At 40.0% G+C, this 20,582-nt stretch overlaps 1 protein-coding gene across 1 annotated transcript; it reads right to left on the bottom strand.

Annotated features, from left to right (window-relative positions):
• Positions 1 to 3,541: 3,541 nt before the first annotated feature.
• Positions 3,542 to 9,130, bottom strand: LOC107178656 (uncharacterized). Its single transcript, XM_015534107.1, has 7 exons — positions 8,939 to 9,130; positions 8,465 to 8,656; positions 6,982 to 8,007; positions 6,499 to 6,813; positions 4,968 to 5,072; positions 4,373 to 4,869; positions 3,542 to 4,085 (listed from the first exon to the last, which is right to left on the bottom strand). The coding sequence occupies exons 1-7, from the start codon at positions 9,128 to 9,130 to the stop codon at positions 3,542 to 3,544; spliced, it is 2,871 nt and encodes a 956-aa protein (XP_015389593.1).
• Positions 9,131 to 20,582: the final 11,452 nt, after the last annotated feature.

The following is a 20,582-nucleotide window of genomic DNA, read 5'->3' as shown; positions in this document are numbered from 1 at the left end:
AGTTGCAGGTATCCTTTCTTGTTTTTCATCTTTTGTTGGCGCATTTACCGTGGCACTATTTTTTGAGAAAAATATTTGTTTTTTATTTTTTGATTTTTTGTGGTTGGTGGTTAAGATGATGGCTGATGTGTGGTGGGTGATGTATTGTGTTGATATGTTGTTGGGATTTGTGGTCTGGTGGTGTGTAGTAGAAAAAGAAAGTAAATGAGCAAGAAAACGTTGGCAGCGAGGAGGCGTCGTGCTGTTGAGACTAGTAGTGTTGATAGCTCTCCCGTAGGATCTCCCTCCCACATTTCCATTAGCAAGGGTGATAGGTCTCCCCCTTGCCTCTAGGAGTGGTAACTCATATTCTAAGCTCCCTCCCCTTATAAGTGTTTCTCGTATCAGCTCGCGCTTTTTTCGGTAAACGATCAACCCACCATCTTCGAAAAAGAGGTGAGTCATCCAAACCCACGGTTTAGGCTCATTCCTCAGATCGGCCTCCCAATTCTCCCTCTGCCCCGATTTTAAAATCTGGTACCCTGTGTGGATAAGCGACCTAAGTGCCTTTTATCTAACGGGATTGCTCTTCACATTGACCTCTTTGATCTTGGACTCCGCTTGCCCCTCTAACATTTCTATGTGAGGATGTTTAGTTACTTGGGGGTGGCCCCTGGGCAGTTGTCTCTTCTAAGGTGGAGGACACTTATAGGCTTGCAAGTGTTATGGTTGGAAGAATTGGGGCGTTATATTTTTATTTGGGAATTGATGGGCCTTTACCAACTCAAAAAGCCCAAAGGTTCTGCAATTGCTTACTTTTCTGCTTGGGGTGACCATGGCAATCTCGTTAGGGGGATCCCTCCTTGAAGAAGGGTTACAAAAAGGGGTGGTTTGTTGCTGAAGGAAAGTGGTGGATAGAGACTTTAGGTGACGATGGCAACCCTATAGAGGTTCTAAATTCTTTCAGTGAAGACTGTGAGTATTTCCCTTGTAACCGTTTTTTGTTATTTACTGTAATCCTTCGCCTAAATGTCTTGCTAATCTTCGATTCTCTATGGTTTCACAGGTGTGACGTGGGCTAAAGGGTCATGCCCAATTCAGGAGATGGGGGAAGAGGTAAAGAAGTTTGTGAAGAGGTTTCGAGGTGTACAGAGGGGTAGTGATGTGTTGGAGGAGAGCAGGTTGGGGAGAGCGGGGCTGATTGATAGAGGTTTCCCATCAGCTTCTGGTGGTGACTCATGTACGATTTGAGTGTTGGGGGGTACCTTATTATTATCTATGGGACTAGGGTATCCCTTTATCACTGCGTTCTTTATTTGGCTTTCCTGTTGTTTTTTTTTTGTTTCCCATTTTTTGTGTTTGTAGTATTTAGTGCTTGTCCGGCTAACATTACACTTTTGCGTGTTAGGTGCAGTCATAGAGTCAGCAGGCGACGCTTTTGACGCTTTCTTCCAAGGGGTGGTAGGTGGAACTTCCGGTTCTCAGGATTCTGCATTATCGCAGAAGAATACCCTGCCACCTCGCCCCCTTGTAGTGAAGGGAAAATCACAGGGTACCTCCCACAGCGGATCGAAGGGTACCCCTCATTCTAAAAGGAGAAAATTTGTTTTGGTTTCATCTTTCCCCGACGAACTGTGCAAGGGAGACCTAGACCCAGTATTTAACAAGAAGATCTCGCACTTAGCGCGCTGTTTCTATTATTCTATTGAAAATGTTACCCCTAAGGTCGCCGAGGAGACGGACAAGATGAGCTTTATTGGGGTACCTCGGGTGTACCCTCTATTCTTTATTTATTCATTCCTATTGCCATATACATATCTATAACACGTCTTTAACAATTTGCAGGCATCTTTTCTCTTTAGCCACTGTCATCCAAATCTTGACTCCCTTGTTGCTACCCAATTGGAGGTTGAAAAATTAAGGGGTGAGCTCCAAAGTCGACAGTCTCGTGAGGACAAGCTTATTTGGGAAGTCAAGACTTTGAAGGAACGCCTTACTGACCTAACTGGGGAGAAAGCTCGAGTGGACAGGTACTATGATGAGCTGAGGGCCACAAACGAGGATCTACTGTCCCGACAAAATAAGATGGCGGAGGAGGAATTCTCTCTTATCATGACAAAGGTATGGAGCGTGAATCCAGAACTGGAGGTACCCCATGTGGAGAAGTATGTCAACAAGGCTACGATTCTGAAGACGATTGAAGAAAGTAAAAAGTCTTCCCATGCCCATTCGGGTACCCTTCCGGGTCACCTGGGGTACCCCGTGTGCCCCAGCCGTTGCCTGCCCCATATGCCCCTGCTTCGGCTGCTCATATTCCGAGTACTTCAGAGTCCTCTTCTGACAGCCCTCTAGAAAAGAATGGTAGAGATGATGTGCCACCCTCAGCGTAATCATTTTATAGTGCTGTTGTTTTTTCTGGATCAACCCATATTTTTCTCTTTGGAACTTGTTTCTTTCTTTTTGATCTCTTGGGATATTTTGCATCACTGAGATCCCTCTTTTGTTATGATATTGTGCTACCGAGCCTTCCATATTTTGAGCTTGTGTTTTGCATCCTCGTTATTCTGCAAATGAATGCTGGGCTAAACTGTTATTTTGTAAATTTTTAGGGTACCTCCTATTATATGTGAATTTTTTTTTAAATGGGATACCCCAAGTACCTAACAAATATTCGACATCAGGGGCCTGCTGGCTTATGTAGAATGGCGCATTTGGTGCATGTCCTCCTAAAAAATTATGGCAGATCTTCCATAAATAGGTAATCAAAACATCATCACGATATCTTGATTAAAATTGAGAGCACGTAATGGGTCCAATCAATTAATTTCTTACTCTTTCGAAGTTTTTTTCGAATTTTTGAATGGCCTACCCCTTACTTTGCTTAAGTAAGAGGATGGAGGTGTGGGTGTATGCATTCCTAAGCATAACCTCATGGCGCTAGGGCATGTCAGCTTTACCCTCGGGTTTTCTTTGACCCTCCCTTTCTTCATTTAGGTAGCCTTGTCATACTTCTACAGAAAGACTACCTCTGGGCTGTTAATTCCCTTGCCAATCTTGGCTTTGAATAGATCGTCACGATTTAGATATGTCAGGTACCCTGGCTGGTCTTGTAATAGGTTAGTCATAATTGACAGGCGTATGGCGAAAATGGCATATCATCATATATGAGGGTATATTAATGGCGATAAATGAATGTAATCCGCATTTCATGATCAAAGTGGCGAAGGATAAAGAACACACATCATATTTGTTAAGAAAGAAAATGCATTTATAGATAACGAAAGCATTGATCAATACATGACTTAGCTTTGTTACCTTAAGGAGAACAGGAGACCGTAAGACCTCATATCCTTTTCATTTGGGAATTAAAGAAATTCTAAGGTTGCAACTGATCAACATAGGGTATTTGGGGTACCCCATATGGCCTACCACACACAAACATTAAAGAAAGCAGATAACAGTAGAAGATTAAAGGTTAAGACATTGTCCTTTAGTAATATTTCCGTAGCATTGCAGCATTCCAGGGGTGCCTCACGATTGTCCCATCCATGTGGAGTAGCCTTTATGCACTTGACCCAATGGGTTTGTCGATGCAGTATGGTCCTTCCCAATTTACCCCGAAAGTGCCTTCGCAGGGTACCCAAGTGTTCTGAGTTACCCTCCCCAAGATTAACTTTCCTTTCTTGAAGGATCGAGGGCGCACCCTTTTTTCATATAGACCCGAAATGCGATGATGGTACATAGTTGTCCTCAATTCTGCTCTAGCCTTTTTTTCAGCCATCAAATCAAGGTTTAAAGCAATCAAGGAGGTGTTCTCGACCTCATCAAAGTATTCAACTCTGTGAGAGGGTACCCCGATTTCCGCTGGGATCACTGCATCAACACCGACTATGAGAGAGAAGGGGATTTTCCCAGTGGAGATGTTCTGAGTAGTCCGGTAGGCCCACAACACCCCAAGCAGCTCATCTACCCACGCTCCTTTTCTTTCTTCCAACTTCTTTTTTAGGATACCTTTGATGATCTTGTTGATGGCTTCGACCTGCCCATTAGATTGGGGGTGGTCTGGTGTAGCAAACCGGTTGGCTATCCCAAGCTCCGAGCAAAAACTTCAAAATTTTTCATTATCAAATTGCTTACCGTTGTCACTAACAATTGCATAAGGGATCCCAAATCTGCAATTGAGGTTCTTCCAAATGAATTCTGTGGTTTTCCTTTCTGTGATATTTGTTAGTGGCTTCGCCTCCACCCACTTTGTGAAATAGTCTACCGCCACAATCGCATGTTTTGCTTACCCCTTCCTGGTAGGTAACAGGCCAATGAGGTCCACTCCCCATATAGCAAAGGGCCAAAGAGAAGATATAATTGTTAGCTTCTCTAGGGGTATGTGGGGCACCTTGGCAAACCATTGGCACTTGTCACAGCTTCATACCATATTCTTAGCATCTTCCTGCATGGTAGGCTAGTAGTACCCCTGACGGAGACTTTTTGTGCCAGTGATTGTGCTCCATAGTAATTGCCACAAATCCCCTCATGTATCTCATTCATGACATACTCGGCCTGGTCACTTCCCAAGCATTTAAAGTAAGGAAGAGTGAACCATATTCTGTATAGGATATCCTGGATCAGGCAATACCATGCAACTTTATACTTTAGTCTTCTTACTTCAATTTTATCTAAAGGGAGATCCCCGTCCTTGAGGCACCTTATGATAGGCTCCATCCAAGGTACCCCATTGGACAATGATGCTACTTCCAATGGCTCTAGAAGATCAACACTAGAGCGGGTACGTGTTCTATCGTGATGGGGCCAGCTAACTGAGCTACGCCAAGGGATGCCATTTTTGCCAAATTGTCGGCTTCGCTGTTCTCCAGTCGAGGTACCCTTTTCCACCTTAACTTCACAAAATTAGGACATCAACTCTCTGGTTTTTCCGAGGTACCCCTTCGTGTTTTTAATTTTTCCTGATACTACGCGGTAATCTAGCTTACCATCAATTGGGAGTCGCTCTTGATGTGTACCCTTTTTGCTCCCAAAGACTTTGACATCCTTAACCCCGCTATGATGGCCTCATATTCGGCTTCGTTGTTAGAAGCCTTGAATCCAAGTTACAGAGTATAGTGTTGTGCAAATTTTATTGAACTCGCAAGTGCACGAATCTATTGTAGAATAGATCAATGGTGACGAGTGTCGATCTCACGAGGAGGTGGATTTTAATTGTGTGTAGAATTAATTTTTCTAAATGGATGTTTGGATTTGTGGTGAAAGTGATTTAGATTATCCTAAAATTGGAATTGAAATGACAAGAATAAATTGAAGAGAAATCTATTGAAATGATGTACTTGGGTATCTAGATCCGTATCAACATGCACCATGGGCTAAATATTCCTTATTAATGCCAATTAAATCATGAGGGGGGAATCCACACCTCATGAACCACACTCTAATCAATATGGTGCTAAGGGCTTATCGTACGAAATAATAATAACCTTGTACTAAAGAGCCGGTGAAACTAAGGCGGTATCTAAACAAGATTATTATTATTTGTCGACGAGAAGTCAAAACATCCACAAAATTAGAGGGGAAGAAAAAGTAAATTTACCAAATAAAGCCCATGACACATGTTGAGACTTCACCTTCAACCTAAGCTTGAGAGTAAAGTAGCTACTCATAATTGAACTAGGGGTAAAATGAAAATTTATTAAAATACTTAGAAAATATAAGATGGAGAAGGAATTACAGAAAATGGAGCCCAAAAATGGATTCAGAGATATCAAATTAGAGGGGAAGAGCCTCCTTTTTATAGATACATTGAGTAAATCATGGCCATCGGATAAAAAACATTTCGGACGCTCAGGATTGCGCCATGTCATCAATCAACAGTACGCGGTTTGACCACGCGGTTTGAATAGTAACACGGTTTGACCCGGATTCAACAGTGAGGCGGTTTGGTTGAAAATAATCCTGTGTATTGCATGTACCGTACGTGAGATTTTTGGTCCATTGATATGCTGCCACGTCATCAATCAACAATACATAAGAATTTTAGTCCAACAGGATCGTGACACCTCATCAGTCAATGGCACATCATCAGTCAATGCCACATCATCGATTTGTCTATGTGAACAGTGTCGTGAACAGTAACGTAAACAGTACCGTACATGTTAACAATGCCATTTTTCCTTTTATGCTCCTAAGGTTTTCGACCGTCCTGAGTTCAAAAGTGATGTCCGTTTTACCGTCTAATCTCTCCTTCATTGTGAAATGACTATGATGCCCCTAAAATACATAAAATACTTAATTATAATACAACACACATAATTAAATGACAAGAAGCTTAAATACATAAAAGTAAGGGTGTTAGTAAAACTTGAAGTGTAAAATGACGATTTTCTCCTTTATAAATATACATTTTCTAACACTCAACACATAGCATATTTTCACCTTGTTTGGGTCGATGATAATTACTCATGCACCACTTCCGTGTGAATTAGAGGAACCGTCTACATATATTTCTTAAACCTGCCCCCTTTCATCGGTGGATGGGGTATCTGACAGGTACCTCAGATCCTCTTCACCACAGGAGTCATTGGCGAATTTTGCAATGAAATCGGCGATGGCTTGAGCTTTGATTGCCGAACGAGGCTTGAAGATGATGTCGAACTCGCTTAATTCTAAGGACCATGGGAGAAGCCTTTCAGACATATCTAACTTTTGGAGGATTTGACGGAGGGGAAGGTTGGTGATGACTGCAATGGTGTGAGCTTGAAAATATGGTCTGAGCTTCCTTGTAGAGACAACCAGTGCCAAAACGATCTTCTCAGAGGTGGGGTACCTCTTTCGGCATCAATCATAGCCTTACTAGTGTAGTAAATAAGTCATTATACCCCATTATCATCTTCTTGGAGTAATACAGAGCTGGTGGCATGCCCAGATACGGCGAGATACAACAGAAGCACCTCTCCTGGCTCAGATTTGACAAGTAGTGGAGCATTGACGAGGTACCCCTTCAGTTCTTGGAAAGCTTTCGGCTTTCAAAGCTTTGAAAAAGGGCTTACACCAGTCGGTAGCCTTGGAGATAAAGCGGCTCAGGGCAGCTACCCGGCCTGCCAAGCTTTGAACCTCCTTGATGGTGCATGGCCACTTCATGTCAAGAACCGTGCAAATTTTGTCAGTGTTGGCCTCAATCCCCCGTTGTTGCACCATGAACCCAAGAAATTTACCCGAGGTAACCCCAAACGCACATTTTTTTGGGTTGAGCCGCATCTGGTGCCTTCTTAAAACCATAAAGGTATCTCTAAGGTGCCCCAAGCGTTCCCCTGCATGGATTGATTTGGTGATCATGTCATCTATGTATACCTCCATTGTGTGCCCGATTTGTTCCTTGAAAATTTTGTTCAACAGCCGCTGATAAGTAGCTATGGCATTTTTCAAACCAAACGGCATAACTTTATAACAATATAACTCACAATTAGTGATGAAGGCCGTTATGTCTTGATCAGGTTCATACATTGGGATTTGGTTGTAGCCAGAAAAAGTGTCCATAAAACTAAGCATGTCATGCCCCGCCGTTGCATCAACCAGTTGGTCAACCTGGGGAAGCGGGAAGCTATCCTTGGGGCAAGACTTGTTTAAGTCGATAAAATCCACACATATGAGCCACTTTCTATTTGATTTCTTTACTAGAACAACGTTGGATACCCAATCGGGGTACACTACTTCCCTGATAAACCCTGGTGCTAACAGGCGGTCTACCTCTTGCTCAATTGCATCGTACCTCTCTTGGTTGAAAGTGCGACGTTTCTGTTTGATCGGTTTATGATGCAAGCTGACATTGAGTTTGTGACATGAGAGGGAAGGTGAGATACCCGACATATTCGAGTGGGACCAAGCGAATACGTCATGGTGCTCACGTAGGAAGTTGATGAGCCTCTCTCGTTGTTCCTCTGAAAGATTGGAGCCAATTTTCACGGTCTTTGTTGGGTCAGTGGTGCAAATCGAGACTGAAACAAGGTCTTCAACCGGGGTACCCTATTTTTCATCTTTCGGTATTCGGGGATCCAAAAGTGCCTGAAATTCACATCCGAGCTCAAACTGGTCCCCGTGTGGTACCCCCGTTTCATCCGAAGCGATTGTTTCTACACCTATTGGCAAGGTTCCCAACTACTTTGGTGGGTCGGCTACTTGAGAAGTTTTTTTAGTACTACTCTCCGCTGTCTAGCAAGTGCTCGCTCCGTGGGATAAAGCGTGGGCTTGCTACCACTGGGGTACCCCTTCACTAGCGGATCGGAAGCTATTTGGTAAGTGACTTTGGAGGCCACTGAGTAACAACCACGAGCTGACTGCTGGTTCCATTTAATAGTGATAACTTCTAGGGCAGTTGGGACTTTCATGGTGAGGTAGTGCATGGATACCATCGCTTTAATTGCTACTAAAATGGCCTACCTAGTATAAGAAAACCAATCATATGAATAATACGGTGGGGTACCTTACTGAGGGTTATGGGCAGTGTGATGATGCCTTTTGGGATGACCATATTCCCGGTGAACCCAATAACTAGCATAACATATGGGGTAATCTTTAGCTGCTCAATCAATAGTTGATCCAAGGCGCTTTTGAAAATGATATCGACTGAGCTGCCGGTATCTACAAGAGTCCTTGCTACTTTACCAGTAGCAACCTTCAACGTAATTACTAAGGCATCGTCATGGGAGTACTAGATGCCCTCAGCATCTTTCTCTATAAAAAGGATTGGCGGGGGATGGTGGGGTACCTGAGGTGTGCCCCATCTGTTAAAGTTGACTTCTTTACCAATATTCGTTGTTAACGACAACGATCTACCATAGCTTTTGATGGCCCTCCTAGACTGGCCAGCTAGAGTCAGTCTGCCCGTTATCATCCGAACATACACGCCTTTCTTATGTCCCGGGGGCACCTCTCATTCAGGGCTGCCATCAGCTACCTGCTTGCCCTTATCCTGCTCCATGGCTTTCTGAGCCTCTCTCATGCCAACAACAAATTCTTTGAGGCACTTGTTAAGAATCAGAGATTCAATTTCCTCACGCAAGCTAAAACACTCGACTGTGTTGTGACCGAAGTCCTTGTGGAACTCACAATACTTTAGGCTACACTTCATGTTAGGGTACTTTTTCATTGGCTTGAGCGAACGGAAGAGGCCACTATCCCAAATCTAGTAGAAGATCTGCTCTGGGGAATGATTCAGCGGATGGTAAGATTCATACCAAGGTCTCGATGGTGGTTCTCGTTGCTCTGGTGGTGGCGATCTTGGAGGTTGGGGTACCCTTGAGATACCCTAAGTGTTACACCCTCATCCCTGCGGGGTAACCCGTGGAGGGCTCCGTATTCGGGGTACCCTCGATATTGGGGCTTCCGTCCTCTTGGGCTTCTCCTTGTTCTTTGTGACTTAGGCCTTATCTTTTTGGCGCTTCAAATGGCATTTATCATCCATCTCCAACTGCTACAATGCCTGGGAACGGGCTTCTCCATATGAAAGTGGGCGCTTCTTTTAAAAAGAACGTCATAACTTGCCCAACCGTAAATTTTTCTCAAAATGGGTCAATGTGTATTGGTTTCCAAATGCTCCGGTTCGCAACACCTCTTGGTGGAAACAGCTTACATACTCCGCCAAAGGTTCAGCTTCTATTTGCTTGATAAAGGCAAGCTTTGAGGCTGCCCTATCTTGAGTGGAAGCATAGGAAAACTCTTTAGTAAATTCGGATAACAACTGGTGTAGGGAAGATATGCTACCCGCCTTCAATGACCAAAACCATGACTTCACAGGACCCGTGAGTGTGTGTGTAAACATCCTACACATGGTGTTCTCATCAACACCCTTGATAAGCATTTGGTCACGGTATAGCTCAGCATGCTCTGAGGGATCAGTGGTACTCGAGTACTGGGGTATCTGAGGCATGGTGAACTGTTCAGGAAAAGCTGCCGTCCGAATGTCCATAGTGAATGGCGAGTGGTAAGTCATTAGTGTTGGAGCACTTGTGATGTTTTGCTTTTCAGAGAGGAGCTTCACTTGGGCTTCCATGTTCTCTATTTTTTCCACAAGTTCGAGGGGTACCCTCGGGGCACCTGATGATGTCGCCACTAATTAAGAAGTTCTTTTGGCGTTTAACTTGTCACGGAGATCCTCGTGGGCACATTTTGCATGCCTCGTACCCTGGCTACTGCGGGAATTGCATGAGGCGGTGGAACGCTCGTCTCGGCAGTCCACGGTTTGAAACTTAGAAAGAGTACCCAATGGCCCATGTTTTGGCTTACTGGCTGACCCCGGGTACCTCTGTTCTTACCATAACTTGTTGGTCTGTTTGAGGTGGTGGAGCATCTAGCGTCATTGGTGGAAGTGAACTTTCAGGTACCCGAGATACAACCGCCCTAAGTATTGCATGGGCAAGATCCTCGAAACGCTTGTGAGAGATGGGTTCCTCTTCTTGGCGAATACCAGTCGATTGTTTGATAGACTTGCCCTTGGTGAGACGGGCTACTCTCTTTGCAGGATCACTAACTTCACCAATGTTGTCATCTCCCATCCTTGTAGGATCCGCCATTAAACCTTCGGAAGGTACATCGGGTGCCATGTATTGGAGCACACACAACAACTAGTTTGATAACCGCAGTGGAGGCTTTTTGTACGTATCCCCACAGACGGCGCCAATTATTTTAGAAGATTTTGGGGGTATGAAAAGAGAAACCTATCTAGAACAATGAATTTGTATTTTTAGGGGAACGGTGTACCTCAATGGTTTGTTGTGTGCGGTGTTTCTAAATTTAAAGGAGGTGAGAAGGGAAAAGGGAAAAGGGAAGTGGTAACAGTGGTGAAAGGTTTGAACCAAGAAAGGTGTCCTTAGAAATGAGTTTCACGCCTGCAAAACAGTGAAATAGAGGTTAGAGGTTAAGCCGGGGTACCTTGGCGTTCACACTCCAACGCTCAAGTTAGCAACTTAATTTTTTTTTGGTAAAAAGAGCTTGCCAGCCCTCAATAAATCAAGGTTTAAGGTTGAAGAAAGCTTATTTTGTGGATTGTGAGTGTTCGTGAGTGTTCATGAGTGAATGAATAATCTGATGGAGAATAAAAACTAGACACCTTTATATATGAAGTACCTCAGCTGTCATGTGGTGTATCCTTTTTTAGGCCTTTCACGTCTTTTTACCTTTTTATGATTTTTGGGCCGTTATGTGCATGCTTGCGAATCAAGAAGGCGTTCACGGCGTATCTCATTCTTTGGAAACGTGGCGCACATTGGAGAGTGGTCCAGGGTACCTCTGCAGTGGTTGTCGGGTAGGCGGCTGAAGACTACTGTCCTTGGGACAGTGTCTTTCACTTTTGGCAGAGGTGGCAGGCGGCTGTCCCCCCCCCCCCCCCTTTCACTACGACGTTTTGATATTTAATTCTAACAAAATGAAATATTATCCTTCAAGATATAGAGACATTTCCCATAACGGACTTTTTCAGAGGGTTCTCCTGAATCAGATTTGTCGGATATCTCAAGTTATATGGGGTACCTCGATCTATGCGGGATACCTCGATCTATGCGGGGTACCTCAAGTTACTCTCGAGTTATGCGGGGTACGTCTGATCGTGCGGGGTACACCGAATCATGTCGGGTACCTCGGATTATACTGGAGTTATTCCGTTCGTCGACAGGTGGTGTTCTGCTATCTTTCTTGTTTTTTCCCCCAAACAATTCTTATTTCGATTGACTCAAAAATGAACATGAACCGAATCGAATAACCAATTTGTTCTTCACTTTAAAACAAAAAAAATATATATAATTATATATAATTTTAGGAAATCCTAAATCTCATCTCATCTCCCATCTTTGGAAAAACAAAAGAAACCCAATTCTTCTCTCTCACACACACCACAACCCCTGACTACAGTTATCTTTATTTTCACTTCTACTGCTTATCTTACAGCTGTCATCATCGGCCATTAGCAACTCCTTGTCGTGTTATCATAGCCGCCATTGTCGACTGTTAGCAACTCCTTGCTATGTTCTCACAACCTATCATGCTACAAAGTCATGTTTTTTCCATCTCATCGGTCTGTCGTAGAAGTTGCCTCTTCCTTCTTGTTCGCAAAGGTTGAAGGATTGAAGATGAGTTTTTGGCCTTTTTTGTTCTCTCTCTTCCTCTCATCTCTCTCTTTAAAGGGTATTAAAGTTGATTTTTCACTTGCCTGATTTCTGGTGATTAAGGTTGAAGGACTAGTTCTTAGGGATTGAGATCATTACTCTATTTAATTTTGAATTCTTTTGATATTGTTGTTTTCTATTTGTTGTAGCATTTATTTTATTGAACTATATGCGTAGTCTAATCCAACACACATGAGCTAAAAAATAATTATAAATAATTTTGACTCCACTAATAGTTGGGTTCTATACGTTTCCACTATTAGCTTATTCTTGTCCAAACAAGCAATGCCTAATAATGAAATTCAAACTTATTCTTGTCCAAACATGAATGCATAATAATGAAATTCAAAAGCAATGTTATATGTGGAAACATTGCTTATTCTTCCCAACTATTCCTTCAAGTTTCAATAGAAGAGTTGTTGATGACATAAATTTTCTCTTGTTAGACAATCTAATATATACTTTTCTCTATTTAAATCAAATATAAAAACGTAATTATAACATTTAAAACCTAAAGAATGAAAATATGGGACAAATTTATCTTAATTAACGCTACTTGATTAATCAATTAATCTTTTTTTAAATTAATTTATCCTTGCAAATATCTCCATCTTCAAGCAAGAGTTCACGACAAGACTGTTGCGAAATGATTGGGTGAAGCAGACACACAACTAAAGTGAAATTAAGAAATAATGAGAGACAAGAATCACACAAGGACACCAGAAATTATGTGGTTCGGCTTTTAGACTAACAAAATAAAAATATATTACAAGTATTGTAATATTTTGGCTCACTATCCAAAACATTATGTGGTTCGGTTTTACGTCCACGAACGAAGACAGAAGGAAAATATTTTACTAGTGATATGAGGATTACAAGTATTATAATATTTTGGCTCACTATCCAAAACCTCAATACACTCAATCTCTCATTTACTAGACTCGCAAGAGCTTTATAATTTTAAGCCCTTAAAATCACTCAAGCTCTCTCATTTCTCTCTCACAAAATTGAATGCCCAAAACGAAATGGGGAGCTCCCTTTTTATAGCCAAAATTGGCTATTAAAATATTAATAATTTTTTTTCTTTCCTTGTCAAAACTGTGTGCTTCCATTTTTCTTCTTCAAACTTCTTCTTTGGCGATGCCAAACCCTTCAACATTTGCTGCTTCCAAATTCTATTTTTCTTCTCCTTTCTTTTTGACTGTGGAATTCCACCTCTTCTAGAAAGAATAAAGCTCACATCTTTGACATTCTCCCACTTGGAGATTTGATTGAGAACCAATCAATCTCCACACCATCATTTCTATTTCGCCATTGTCATGTTGCTTACGTCTCTGCTAGGCCATAAGAGGATCTACTCCAGATAAACTTATCTGTATTGATCGGCTTGATCAAAACATCTGCTATGTTCTCTTTACTATGAATTTTCTGCAAATCCACACTTCCATCTTCCACTACTTCATGAACGAAGTGATACTATACCTAGGGGTGTTCACGGATCGAATTTTAAGGATTTGACATCAATCCATATCCGATCCACAATTTTGTGGATTATAAATTTTTAATCCAATTTAATCCACGGATTAGTGAAATTCAATCCAAATCCAATCCATATGTATGCGGATTGGATGCGGATTTGACCCAATCTAATTCCAATCCATCATTTTACGGATTGGTTTGCGGGCTAAAAATTTTTAATCACATCATATCCACAACTAACTAAATAAAAAATTAATATAAAAATAATTTTAGTACCGACCAAATTTAAAATTAAATAAGATTTAAATTAATTAATTGTTTAAATAAAGCTAGAAAATGCATTCAAATTTCAAAATAAAACACACCAAAAAGAAAAAAAATCTCATTTGTTTAGATCAGTACATAAAAATTAATTGCTTGGGAAGTTATAGTTTTTATTTAATTATTTTTATTTTATATTATTATCGGATAAGACATAATATGGTGTTAATGTAATTATATTTTAACCTATTTATTTATTAGTAAGTATAATAAATATTTTTAAATTTTTTATTAAATAAATATTTTTTATTTTTTTATTAAATAAATATTTTTTTATTTTTTTATTTTTTTATTAAATAAATATTTTTTATTTTTTTATGGATTCGTGGATTTTTACGGATTCACAAAAGTAAATCCATATCCAATTCACCAACTGTGGATTTTTAAATTTTCAATCCAATCAAATCCACCAATTCACAGATCAAATTTTAATGGATCGGATTGGATTCTGAACACCCCTAACTATACCCCTATGTGCTTTGTCCTGAAATGAAAGGCTGAATTCCTTGCAATATGCAAAGCACTCTGACCGTCACAAAACATAGGAGTTTTTTTTTTTTTTTTTGTCGAAGCTCCTCTAATAACCTTTGTATCCAAATAGCTTCCTTACAAGCTTGTGTAGTTGTCATGTACTCTGCTTCTGTTGTAGATAGAGCCACAACGGTCTGCGGTTTCGAAACCCAGCTTATAGCTCCTCCTGCAAATGTAAACACATAGCTAGTAGTGGATTTTCTTTTATCAAGGTTTCCTGCAAAATCTGAATCCACGTAGCCCTTTACAGTAAATTCTGATCCTCCATGACATAATGCAGTATCTAAGGTTCCTCTGATATAGCTCAAAACCCTCTTCACAGCTATCCAATGCTCTCCACCAGGATTCGCCATGTATCGAGTGACTGCTCCCACTGCTTGTGCAATGTCTAGTCTAGTACATATCATAGCAAACATCAAACTTTCCACTGCTGATGCATACGGTATTCGAGACATCTCCTTCCTCTCTACTTCATTGCTAGGATATGTACTTGAGGATAATTTGAAATTAACATGAAATGGGGTAGAAATTGTCTTACAATCATGCATGTTGAAGCGTCGCAAGATTTTCTTTAAATAATTCTTCTGAGAAAGCCAAATCTTCCTATTATTTCTATCTCTGTGAATTTGCATCCCTAGAATCTTGTTTGCTGGTCCCAAGTCCTTCATTTCAAAATCCCTAGCCAATTGTGCCTTCAATTCTTGGACTCGATCTTTGTTGGGGCCTGCAACCAACATGTCATCCACGTACAACTGTAAAATGATAAAATTATAATCTTCAAACCTATTGTAATATGCACAGTGGTCTGAACTGAGTCTGTTGTATCCAAGGCTCATGATGAAGGAATCAAATCTCTTATACAAATACCTCGATGCTTGTTTGAGACCGTATAGAGATTTGTTCAACCTGCAAAACCAAGTTCTCCTTTCCTTTTTCAGCAAAACCTTCTGGTTGGAGCATATAAATTTCATCTTCAAGTTCTTAATGAAGAAATGCAATTTTTACATCTAACTGCTCTAGATGTAGGTTAAATGTAGCACACATTGCCGAGACCATTCTGACTGTCGTGACTCAAACCACCGGATAAAATATTTCGTTGAAGTCAATACCTTCTTTCTGAGCATATCTTTTCACCACCAATCTTGCACGATACTGCTCCACTTGATCATTGCTATCACGTTTGATCTTATAGACCCATTTGTTACCAATAGCTTTTCTTCCATGTGGTAGTGGTACAAGTTCCTATGTTTTATTCTTATATAGAGCTTCAATTTCTTCCTGCTTTGTTGTCATCCACAAAGCAACACCTGAGTTGTTTAAAACTTCATGGAAAGTTGATGGCTCTTCATCCTCTGTTAGAAGACAGTATGCAACATTGATCTTTGTGACGTAATCCGAGTACCACGCTGGTGTTCGTCTCTTACGAGTTAACCAGCAAACTTCTGGAGCCTCGGACTCGACTGGTTCTTATTCCTCATGCTTGGTGTTGCTTCAAAAGAATCTGAATCTTCTAGATTATTTTCCACATATACTGGCACAATCTCTGATTTTTCTTTTACAATGCTAGCATCATTATCTCTCCTTTGTAGTTGATCTTCTACAAAGATAACATCTCTGCTGATGACGATCTTGTGGGCAGTGGGGTCCCACAGACGATACATTTTTACTCCATCAACTTTACTCTCTCTTGGGCATTGTACATCACGTACACAGGACATCCGAATGCATGTAGGTGAGAGTAATCTGCTGGTTTTTTAGTCCACATCTCCATCGAAGTCTTCAACCCAATTGTTATAAATGGCGACCGATTTACTACATAACAGGCAGTTTTTGTTGTTTCTGCCCAGAATGAATTAGGTAAACTTGTAGTCCTCAACATACCTCTTATTCTTTCTGTAGGAGTTATGTTCATCCGCTCTACCACTTCATTTTATTAAGGAGTGTATGCCACCGTGAACTACCTTTGAATACCTTCTTGCTTACCGAAAGCAAGAAACACACTGTCTGTATACTCTCCACCGTTATCTGTCCTCAATACCTTGATTCTTTTCTTAAATTCAAGTTCAACATGCGCTTTGTACTATTTGAACACTGGAAACACATCTGCTTTTTTCTTGATTGGATACACCCACCATCTCTTGGAATAATTATCAATAAAAGTCACCAAATACTTTGCACCTCCCATGGATATATCTAGCGATTTCCAAACATCAGAATGAACTGAGTCTAAAATACATTTACTTCTGGTAGTGGTTCAATCTATACTGCTTACTTGTAACACAATGCTTGCAAAACGGTAAGTTCACCGATTTGAACCCCGGAAGTAATTTTCGCTCAGAGAGAATCTTCAAACTTTGTTCTGACATGTGACCGAGTTTGAGGTGCCACATCATCGTTGATTCTTCTCCATTTGACGCGACACGCATCAGCTTCCTGTATTGTTTCCCCTTTAAGTATGAACATATTAGGACCTCTCTTTTCTGTCTTCATCAATACAAACACGCCTATAGTAATCTTCATGATCCCATTTTCAACATGAGTTTTGCACCTATGATATCTATTTGTCCAAAAGACAATAGATTTTTCTTCAGGCTGTTGACATGTCGTACCTCCCCAATTGTGCGAATTGTATCATCAAATATTTTTATTTTGATAGTACCAATGCCAGCGATCTCCAAGGCATGATCATCTCTCATTCTCTCCGAGAGGTTATGTGCCAGGTAGCTCCTGTGTCTATGAGCTAAACGTCAGATAGCCATTTTCTGCCTTCTGAAACAATTGTTGCCTCATTGTAGAGAATTTCGCCATCATCCAAGGTACTTGCTACACACCCCTGAGCATTTGATGACTCAAGTTCTTTGTTCTCTCTTCTCTTTTGGTTGTTTCAACACTCTTTCTTGATGTGCCCTTTCCTGCCACAATTGTAGCATTTAACATTTTTCTTACTTTTGGATTTTGATCTACCATGATTGTGACTCCCACTGGGGTCACATTCCGTTGATCTCCCTCTCGTCACCGATAGTGCTTCTGCTTGTTGCGAACTTACTTGTCTGTATTCCTTAGTTTTCTACTTGCTCTCCTCATTTAATACGGAGGCTACAATATCATTGAAAACTATAATGTCTGCTGGATTGTTGTTCGTCAGGTTAATGATGAGTTGATCATACGCATCAGGTAGACTTTAAAGTAAAAGTTCTGCCCGTTCATTTTCCTCTATTTTATGACCCAACATTGTGAGTTATGAAAATAGAGCCTTCAAGATGCTGATGTGATCGGTCATCGATGTAGATTCCATCATTTGAAGAGTATAGAGTTTTCTTTTTAAGAAAATCTTGTTGTACAGCGACTTGGCCTCGTAAAATTTTGTGAGAGTATCTCATATTTCCTTTGCTGTCTTTTTCTCCTCCACACTGGATAACACTCTATCAACAAGTGCCAAGTGTAGATCAGCAATGGCATTGCCGTCCATCTCATTTCACTTATCATCGTCAGTTATCTCCATGGGCCTTTTTTCAATTGCTGCTATGCAATTATTTTTCCTCGGAATTGCCCGCATCTTCATTTTCTACAACGAGAAATTGTTCCCGTTGAACCTCCCAATTTCATACATCGCTGCCATTTTGTTGATAAATACCACACACAAACTAGTGTACCACCTTGAATAGTTGTGAGTATGTGTGAGAATGCACACCAGGAAAGTTTACAGGAAAGACTGGAGGAGTTACAACGGTCCCACTTAAAACCCAAACTCTTTAGACTCTTATCGCCTTTGTGACAGAACTTTCCTAAACATGTACAAAACCGCATAGTTACTCCACTCACACCGCTATTCCTTACTTTGCACCACAAAATTCTTAGATCGCTCTCACTGTTTCTCGTGAACAGTACCGTATATATGAATAGTACCGTATACGTGAACAGTACTCTTTACATGAACAATATCCCCGACTCTAAAAATACAATCAATAGCTCTGATACCACTGTTGGGAAATGATTGGGTGAAGCAGACACACAACTACAGTGAAATTAAAAAATAATGAGAGACAAGAATTATAGAAGCACACCATAAATTATGTGATTCAGCTTTTAGCCTAAGTCCACGGGCGAAGACAGAAGGAAAATATTTTACTAGTGATATGAGGATTACAAGTATTGTAATATTTTGGTTCACCACCCAAAACCTTAATACACTCAATCTCTCATTTACTAAACTCGTAAGAGCTTTATAATTTTAAGCCCTTAAAATCACTCAAGCTCTCTACTTTCTCTCTCACAAAATTGAATGCCCAAAACAAAATGGGGAGCTCCCTTTTTATAGCCAAAATTGGCTATTAAAATATTAATATTTTTTTTCTTTCCTTATCAAAACCGTGTGCCTCCATTTTTCTTCTTCAAACTTCTTCCTTGGCGGTGCTAAACCCTTCAACATTTGCTGCTTCCAAATTCTATTTTTCTTCTTCTTTCTTTTTTATTGTGGAATTCCACCTCTTCTAGAAAGAATAAAGCCCACATTTTTGACAAAAGACAATATTAAAGATGAGAATTAGTCGACCATGAACTTGAATATGATTTACCCAAAACAATTTTGACAATCATTGATTAATTATAATTACATGAATATTTTTGTATAAAGTATTGAATGGTTATAAAAGAATTAAAATTTAGGTTGAAAATTTTCGGTAATTAAAAGAGAAAAATTTGAACCGAACCGAATTAACTGAACAGAATTGAAAAATTAAACCAAACCGAACCAGATTTAGTTTATATTTGGTTTTAATTTTAAATAACCAATCCGTTTTGGTTCGGTTTGATTCTAGTCCAAACCCCACCAGAAAATGCCCACCCCTTATTGGTCGAAAACTTTAGAATAGGTCAAACTCGCAGCTAAAAATGGAGATAGGTTTGAAAATGGATATGTGATATGGGCTAGGATTCAGTGTGCTACATTCTACTATTGGCTTGTTCATCTTCATTAACTTTCACGTTGACTGAAACATAATTGCATGGTGGAAGGAAGCTTACGTACGCGTAGGAGCATATTGCAACTTCTCATTTGACTGGGTAGTGAGGGTAAAACCTTGAGTCCTGGGCATGACAATACCTGAACCTTGCCTGAACACCTTTTTTAGACACTCAGGGCAGGCTTTAAAAGTCCAACATTTGGTCGGGTTTTTTATTCCTGGCTTTTTAATCGTAGATTTTGTATTTTATAGTATTATATATATTTTAATTTATTTTATAATTTTTAATTTTATTTTAATGAAATTAGAAATAAAAATACGAATACGAATTTGAAAAATTTTAAATTTTAAATATATCTAATAAATCAGTCAAATAAATATAATTATATAAAATAATATATATTTTATAATAATTTTTTATGAAATTTGAATTCTAAGTCAGTATATGGACTTATCAAGTGATCCCTGGTGCCCACATTTCTGAGCTGAACGGGTATTTTCGACAACTTTATGGAACGGTAACATATTTTCACCTCGCTTCATTGGTCTACCGACCAGAAGTCCATTGACCTCATTGACTGGGTGTTTATCCGTGTTGACTTTTGCTCTTGACTGCATATATTGCTAAAAATAGATGATCCAGATATTGCCACGTCACCAGATCTTCCAGCCCTTGATTTGCGTTCAATTTCATCCTTTTAGTCATATACAAAGCCAAGTATCTTGCCCGAAGATTCCCAAGCATACAGAACCAATTTTCAGAGGACAAAAAGTTGACAGTGGCCAAATATTTTGGAAAGAAAACTTGTCTGTAATTGTTTATAGAAATCAACAATAAATGGGAAATTTGTCTTAGGGGATAATTTAGGGAGTGACTTTAATATTTTTATTTCGCTAAATTTATTTTTAGTTCTTAACTTTTGGAGAAATATTTTTAAGAGTTTGAGGCCATAATTTAAATTGATTTTTTTAGGTGAGCGCTTACTAGTTTATTTTTAGACACGAAGATTCAAACAAGCCTCAATTTTCTTCTCTTCCTTTCAGCTTGATGAAACTAATAAATGTGATTTCTTTGAACTTGTTCTTATTAAATTTAAGGCAATACTCCGCACCTGTTTTCTATATTTACCCTTATCTCGAGAGGAAATTA

The sequence above is a fragment of the Citrus sinensis genome, chromosome 1 (assembly GCF_022201045.2).
Source record: "Citrus sinensis cultivar Valencia sweet orange chromosome 1, DVS_A1.0, whole genome shotgun sequence".
NCBI classification, from domain to species: domain Eukaryota; kingdom Viridiplantae; phylum Streptophyta; class Magnoliopsida; order Sapindales; family Rutaceae; genus Citrus; species Citrus sinensis.
The sequence above is the reverse complement of the archived record's forward strand: the minus strand, read 5'-3'. Positions and strand labels throughout refer to the sequence as shown.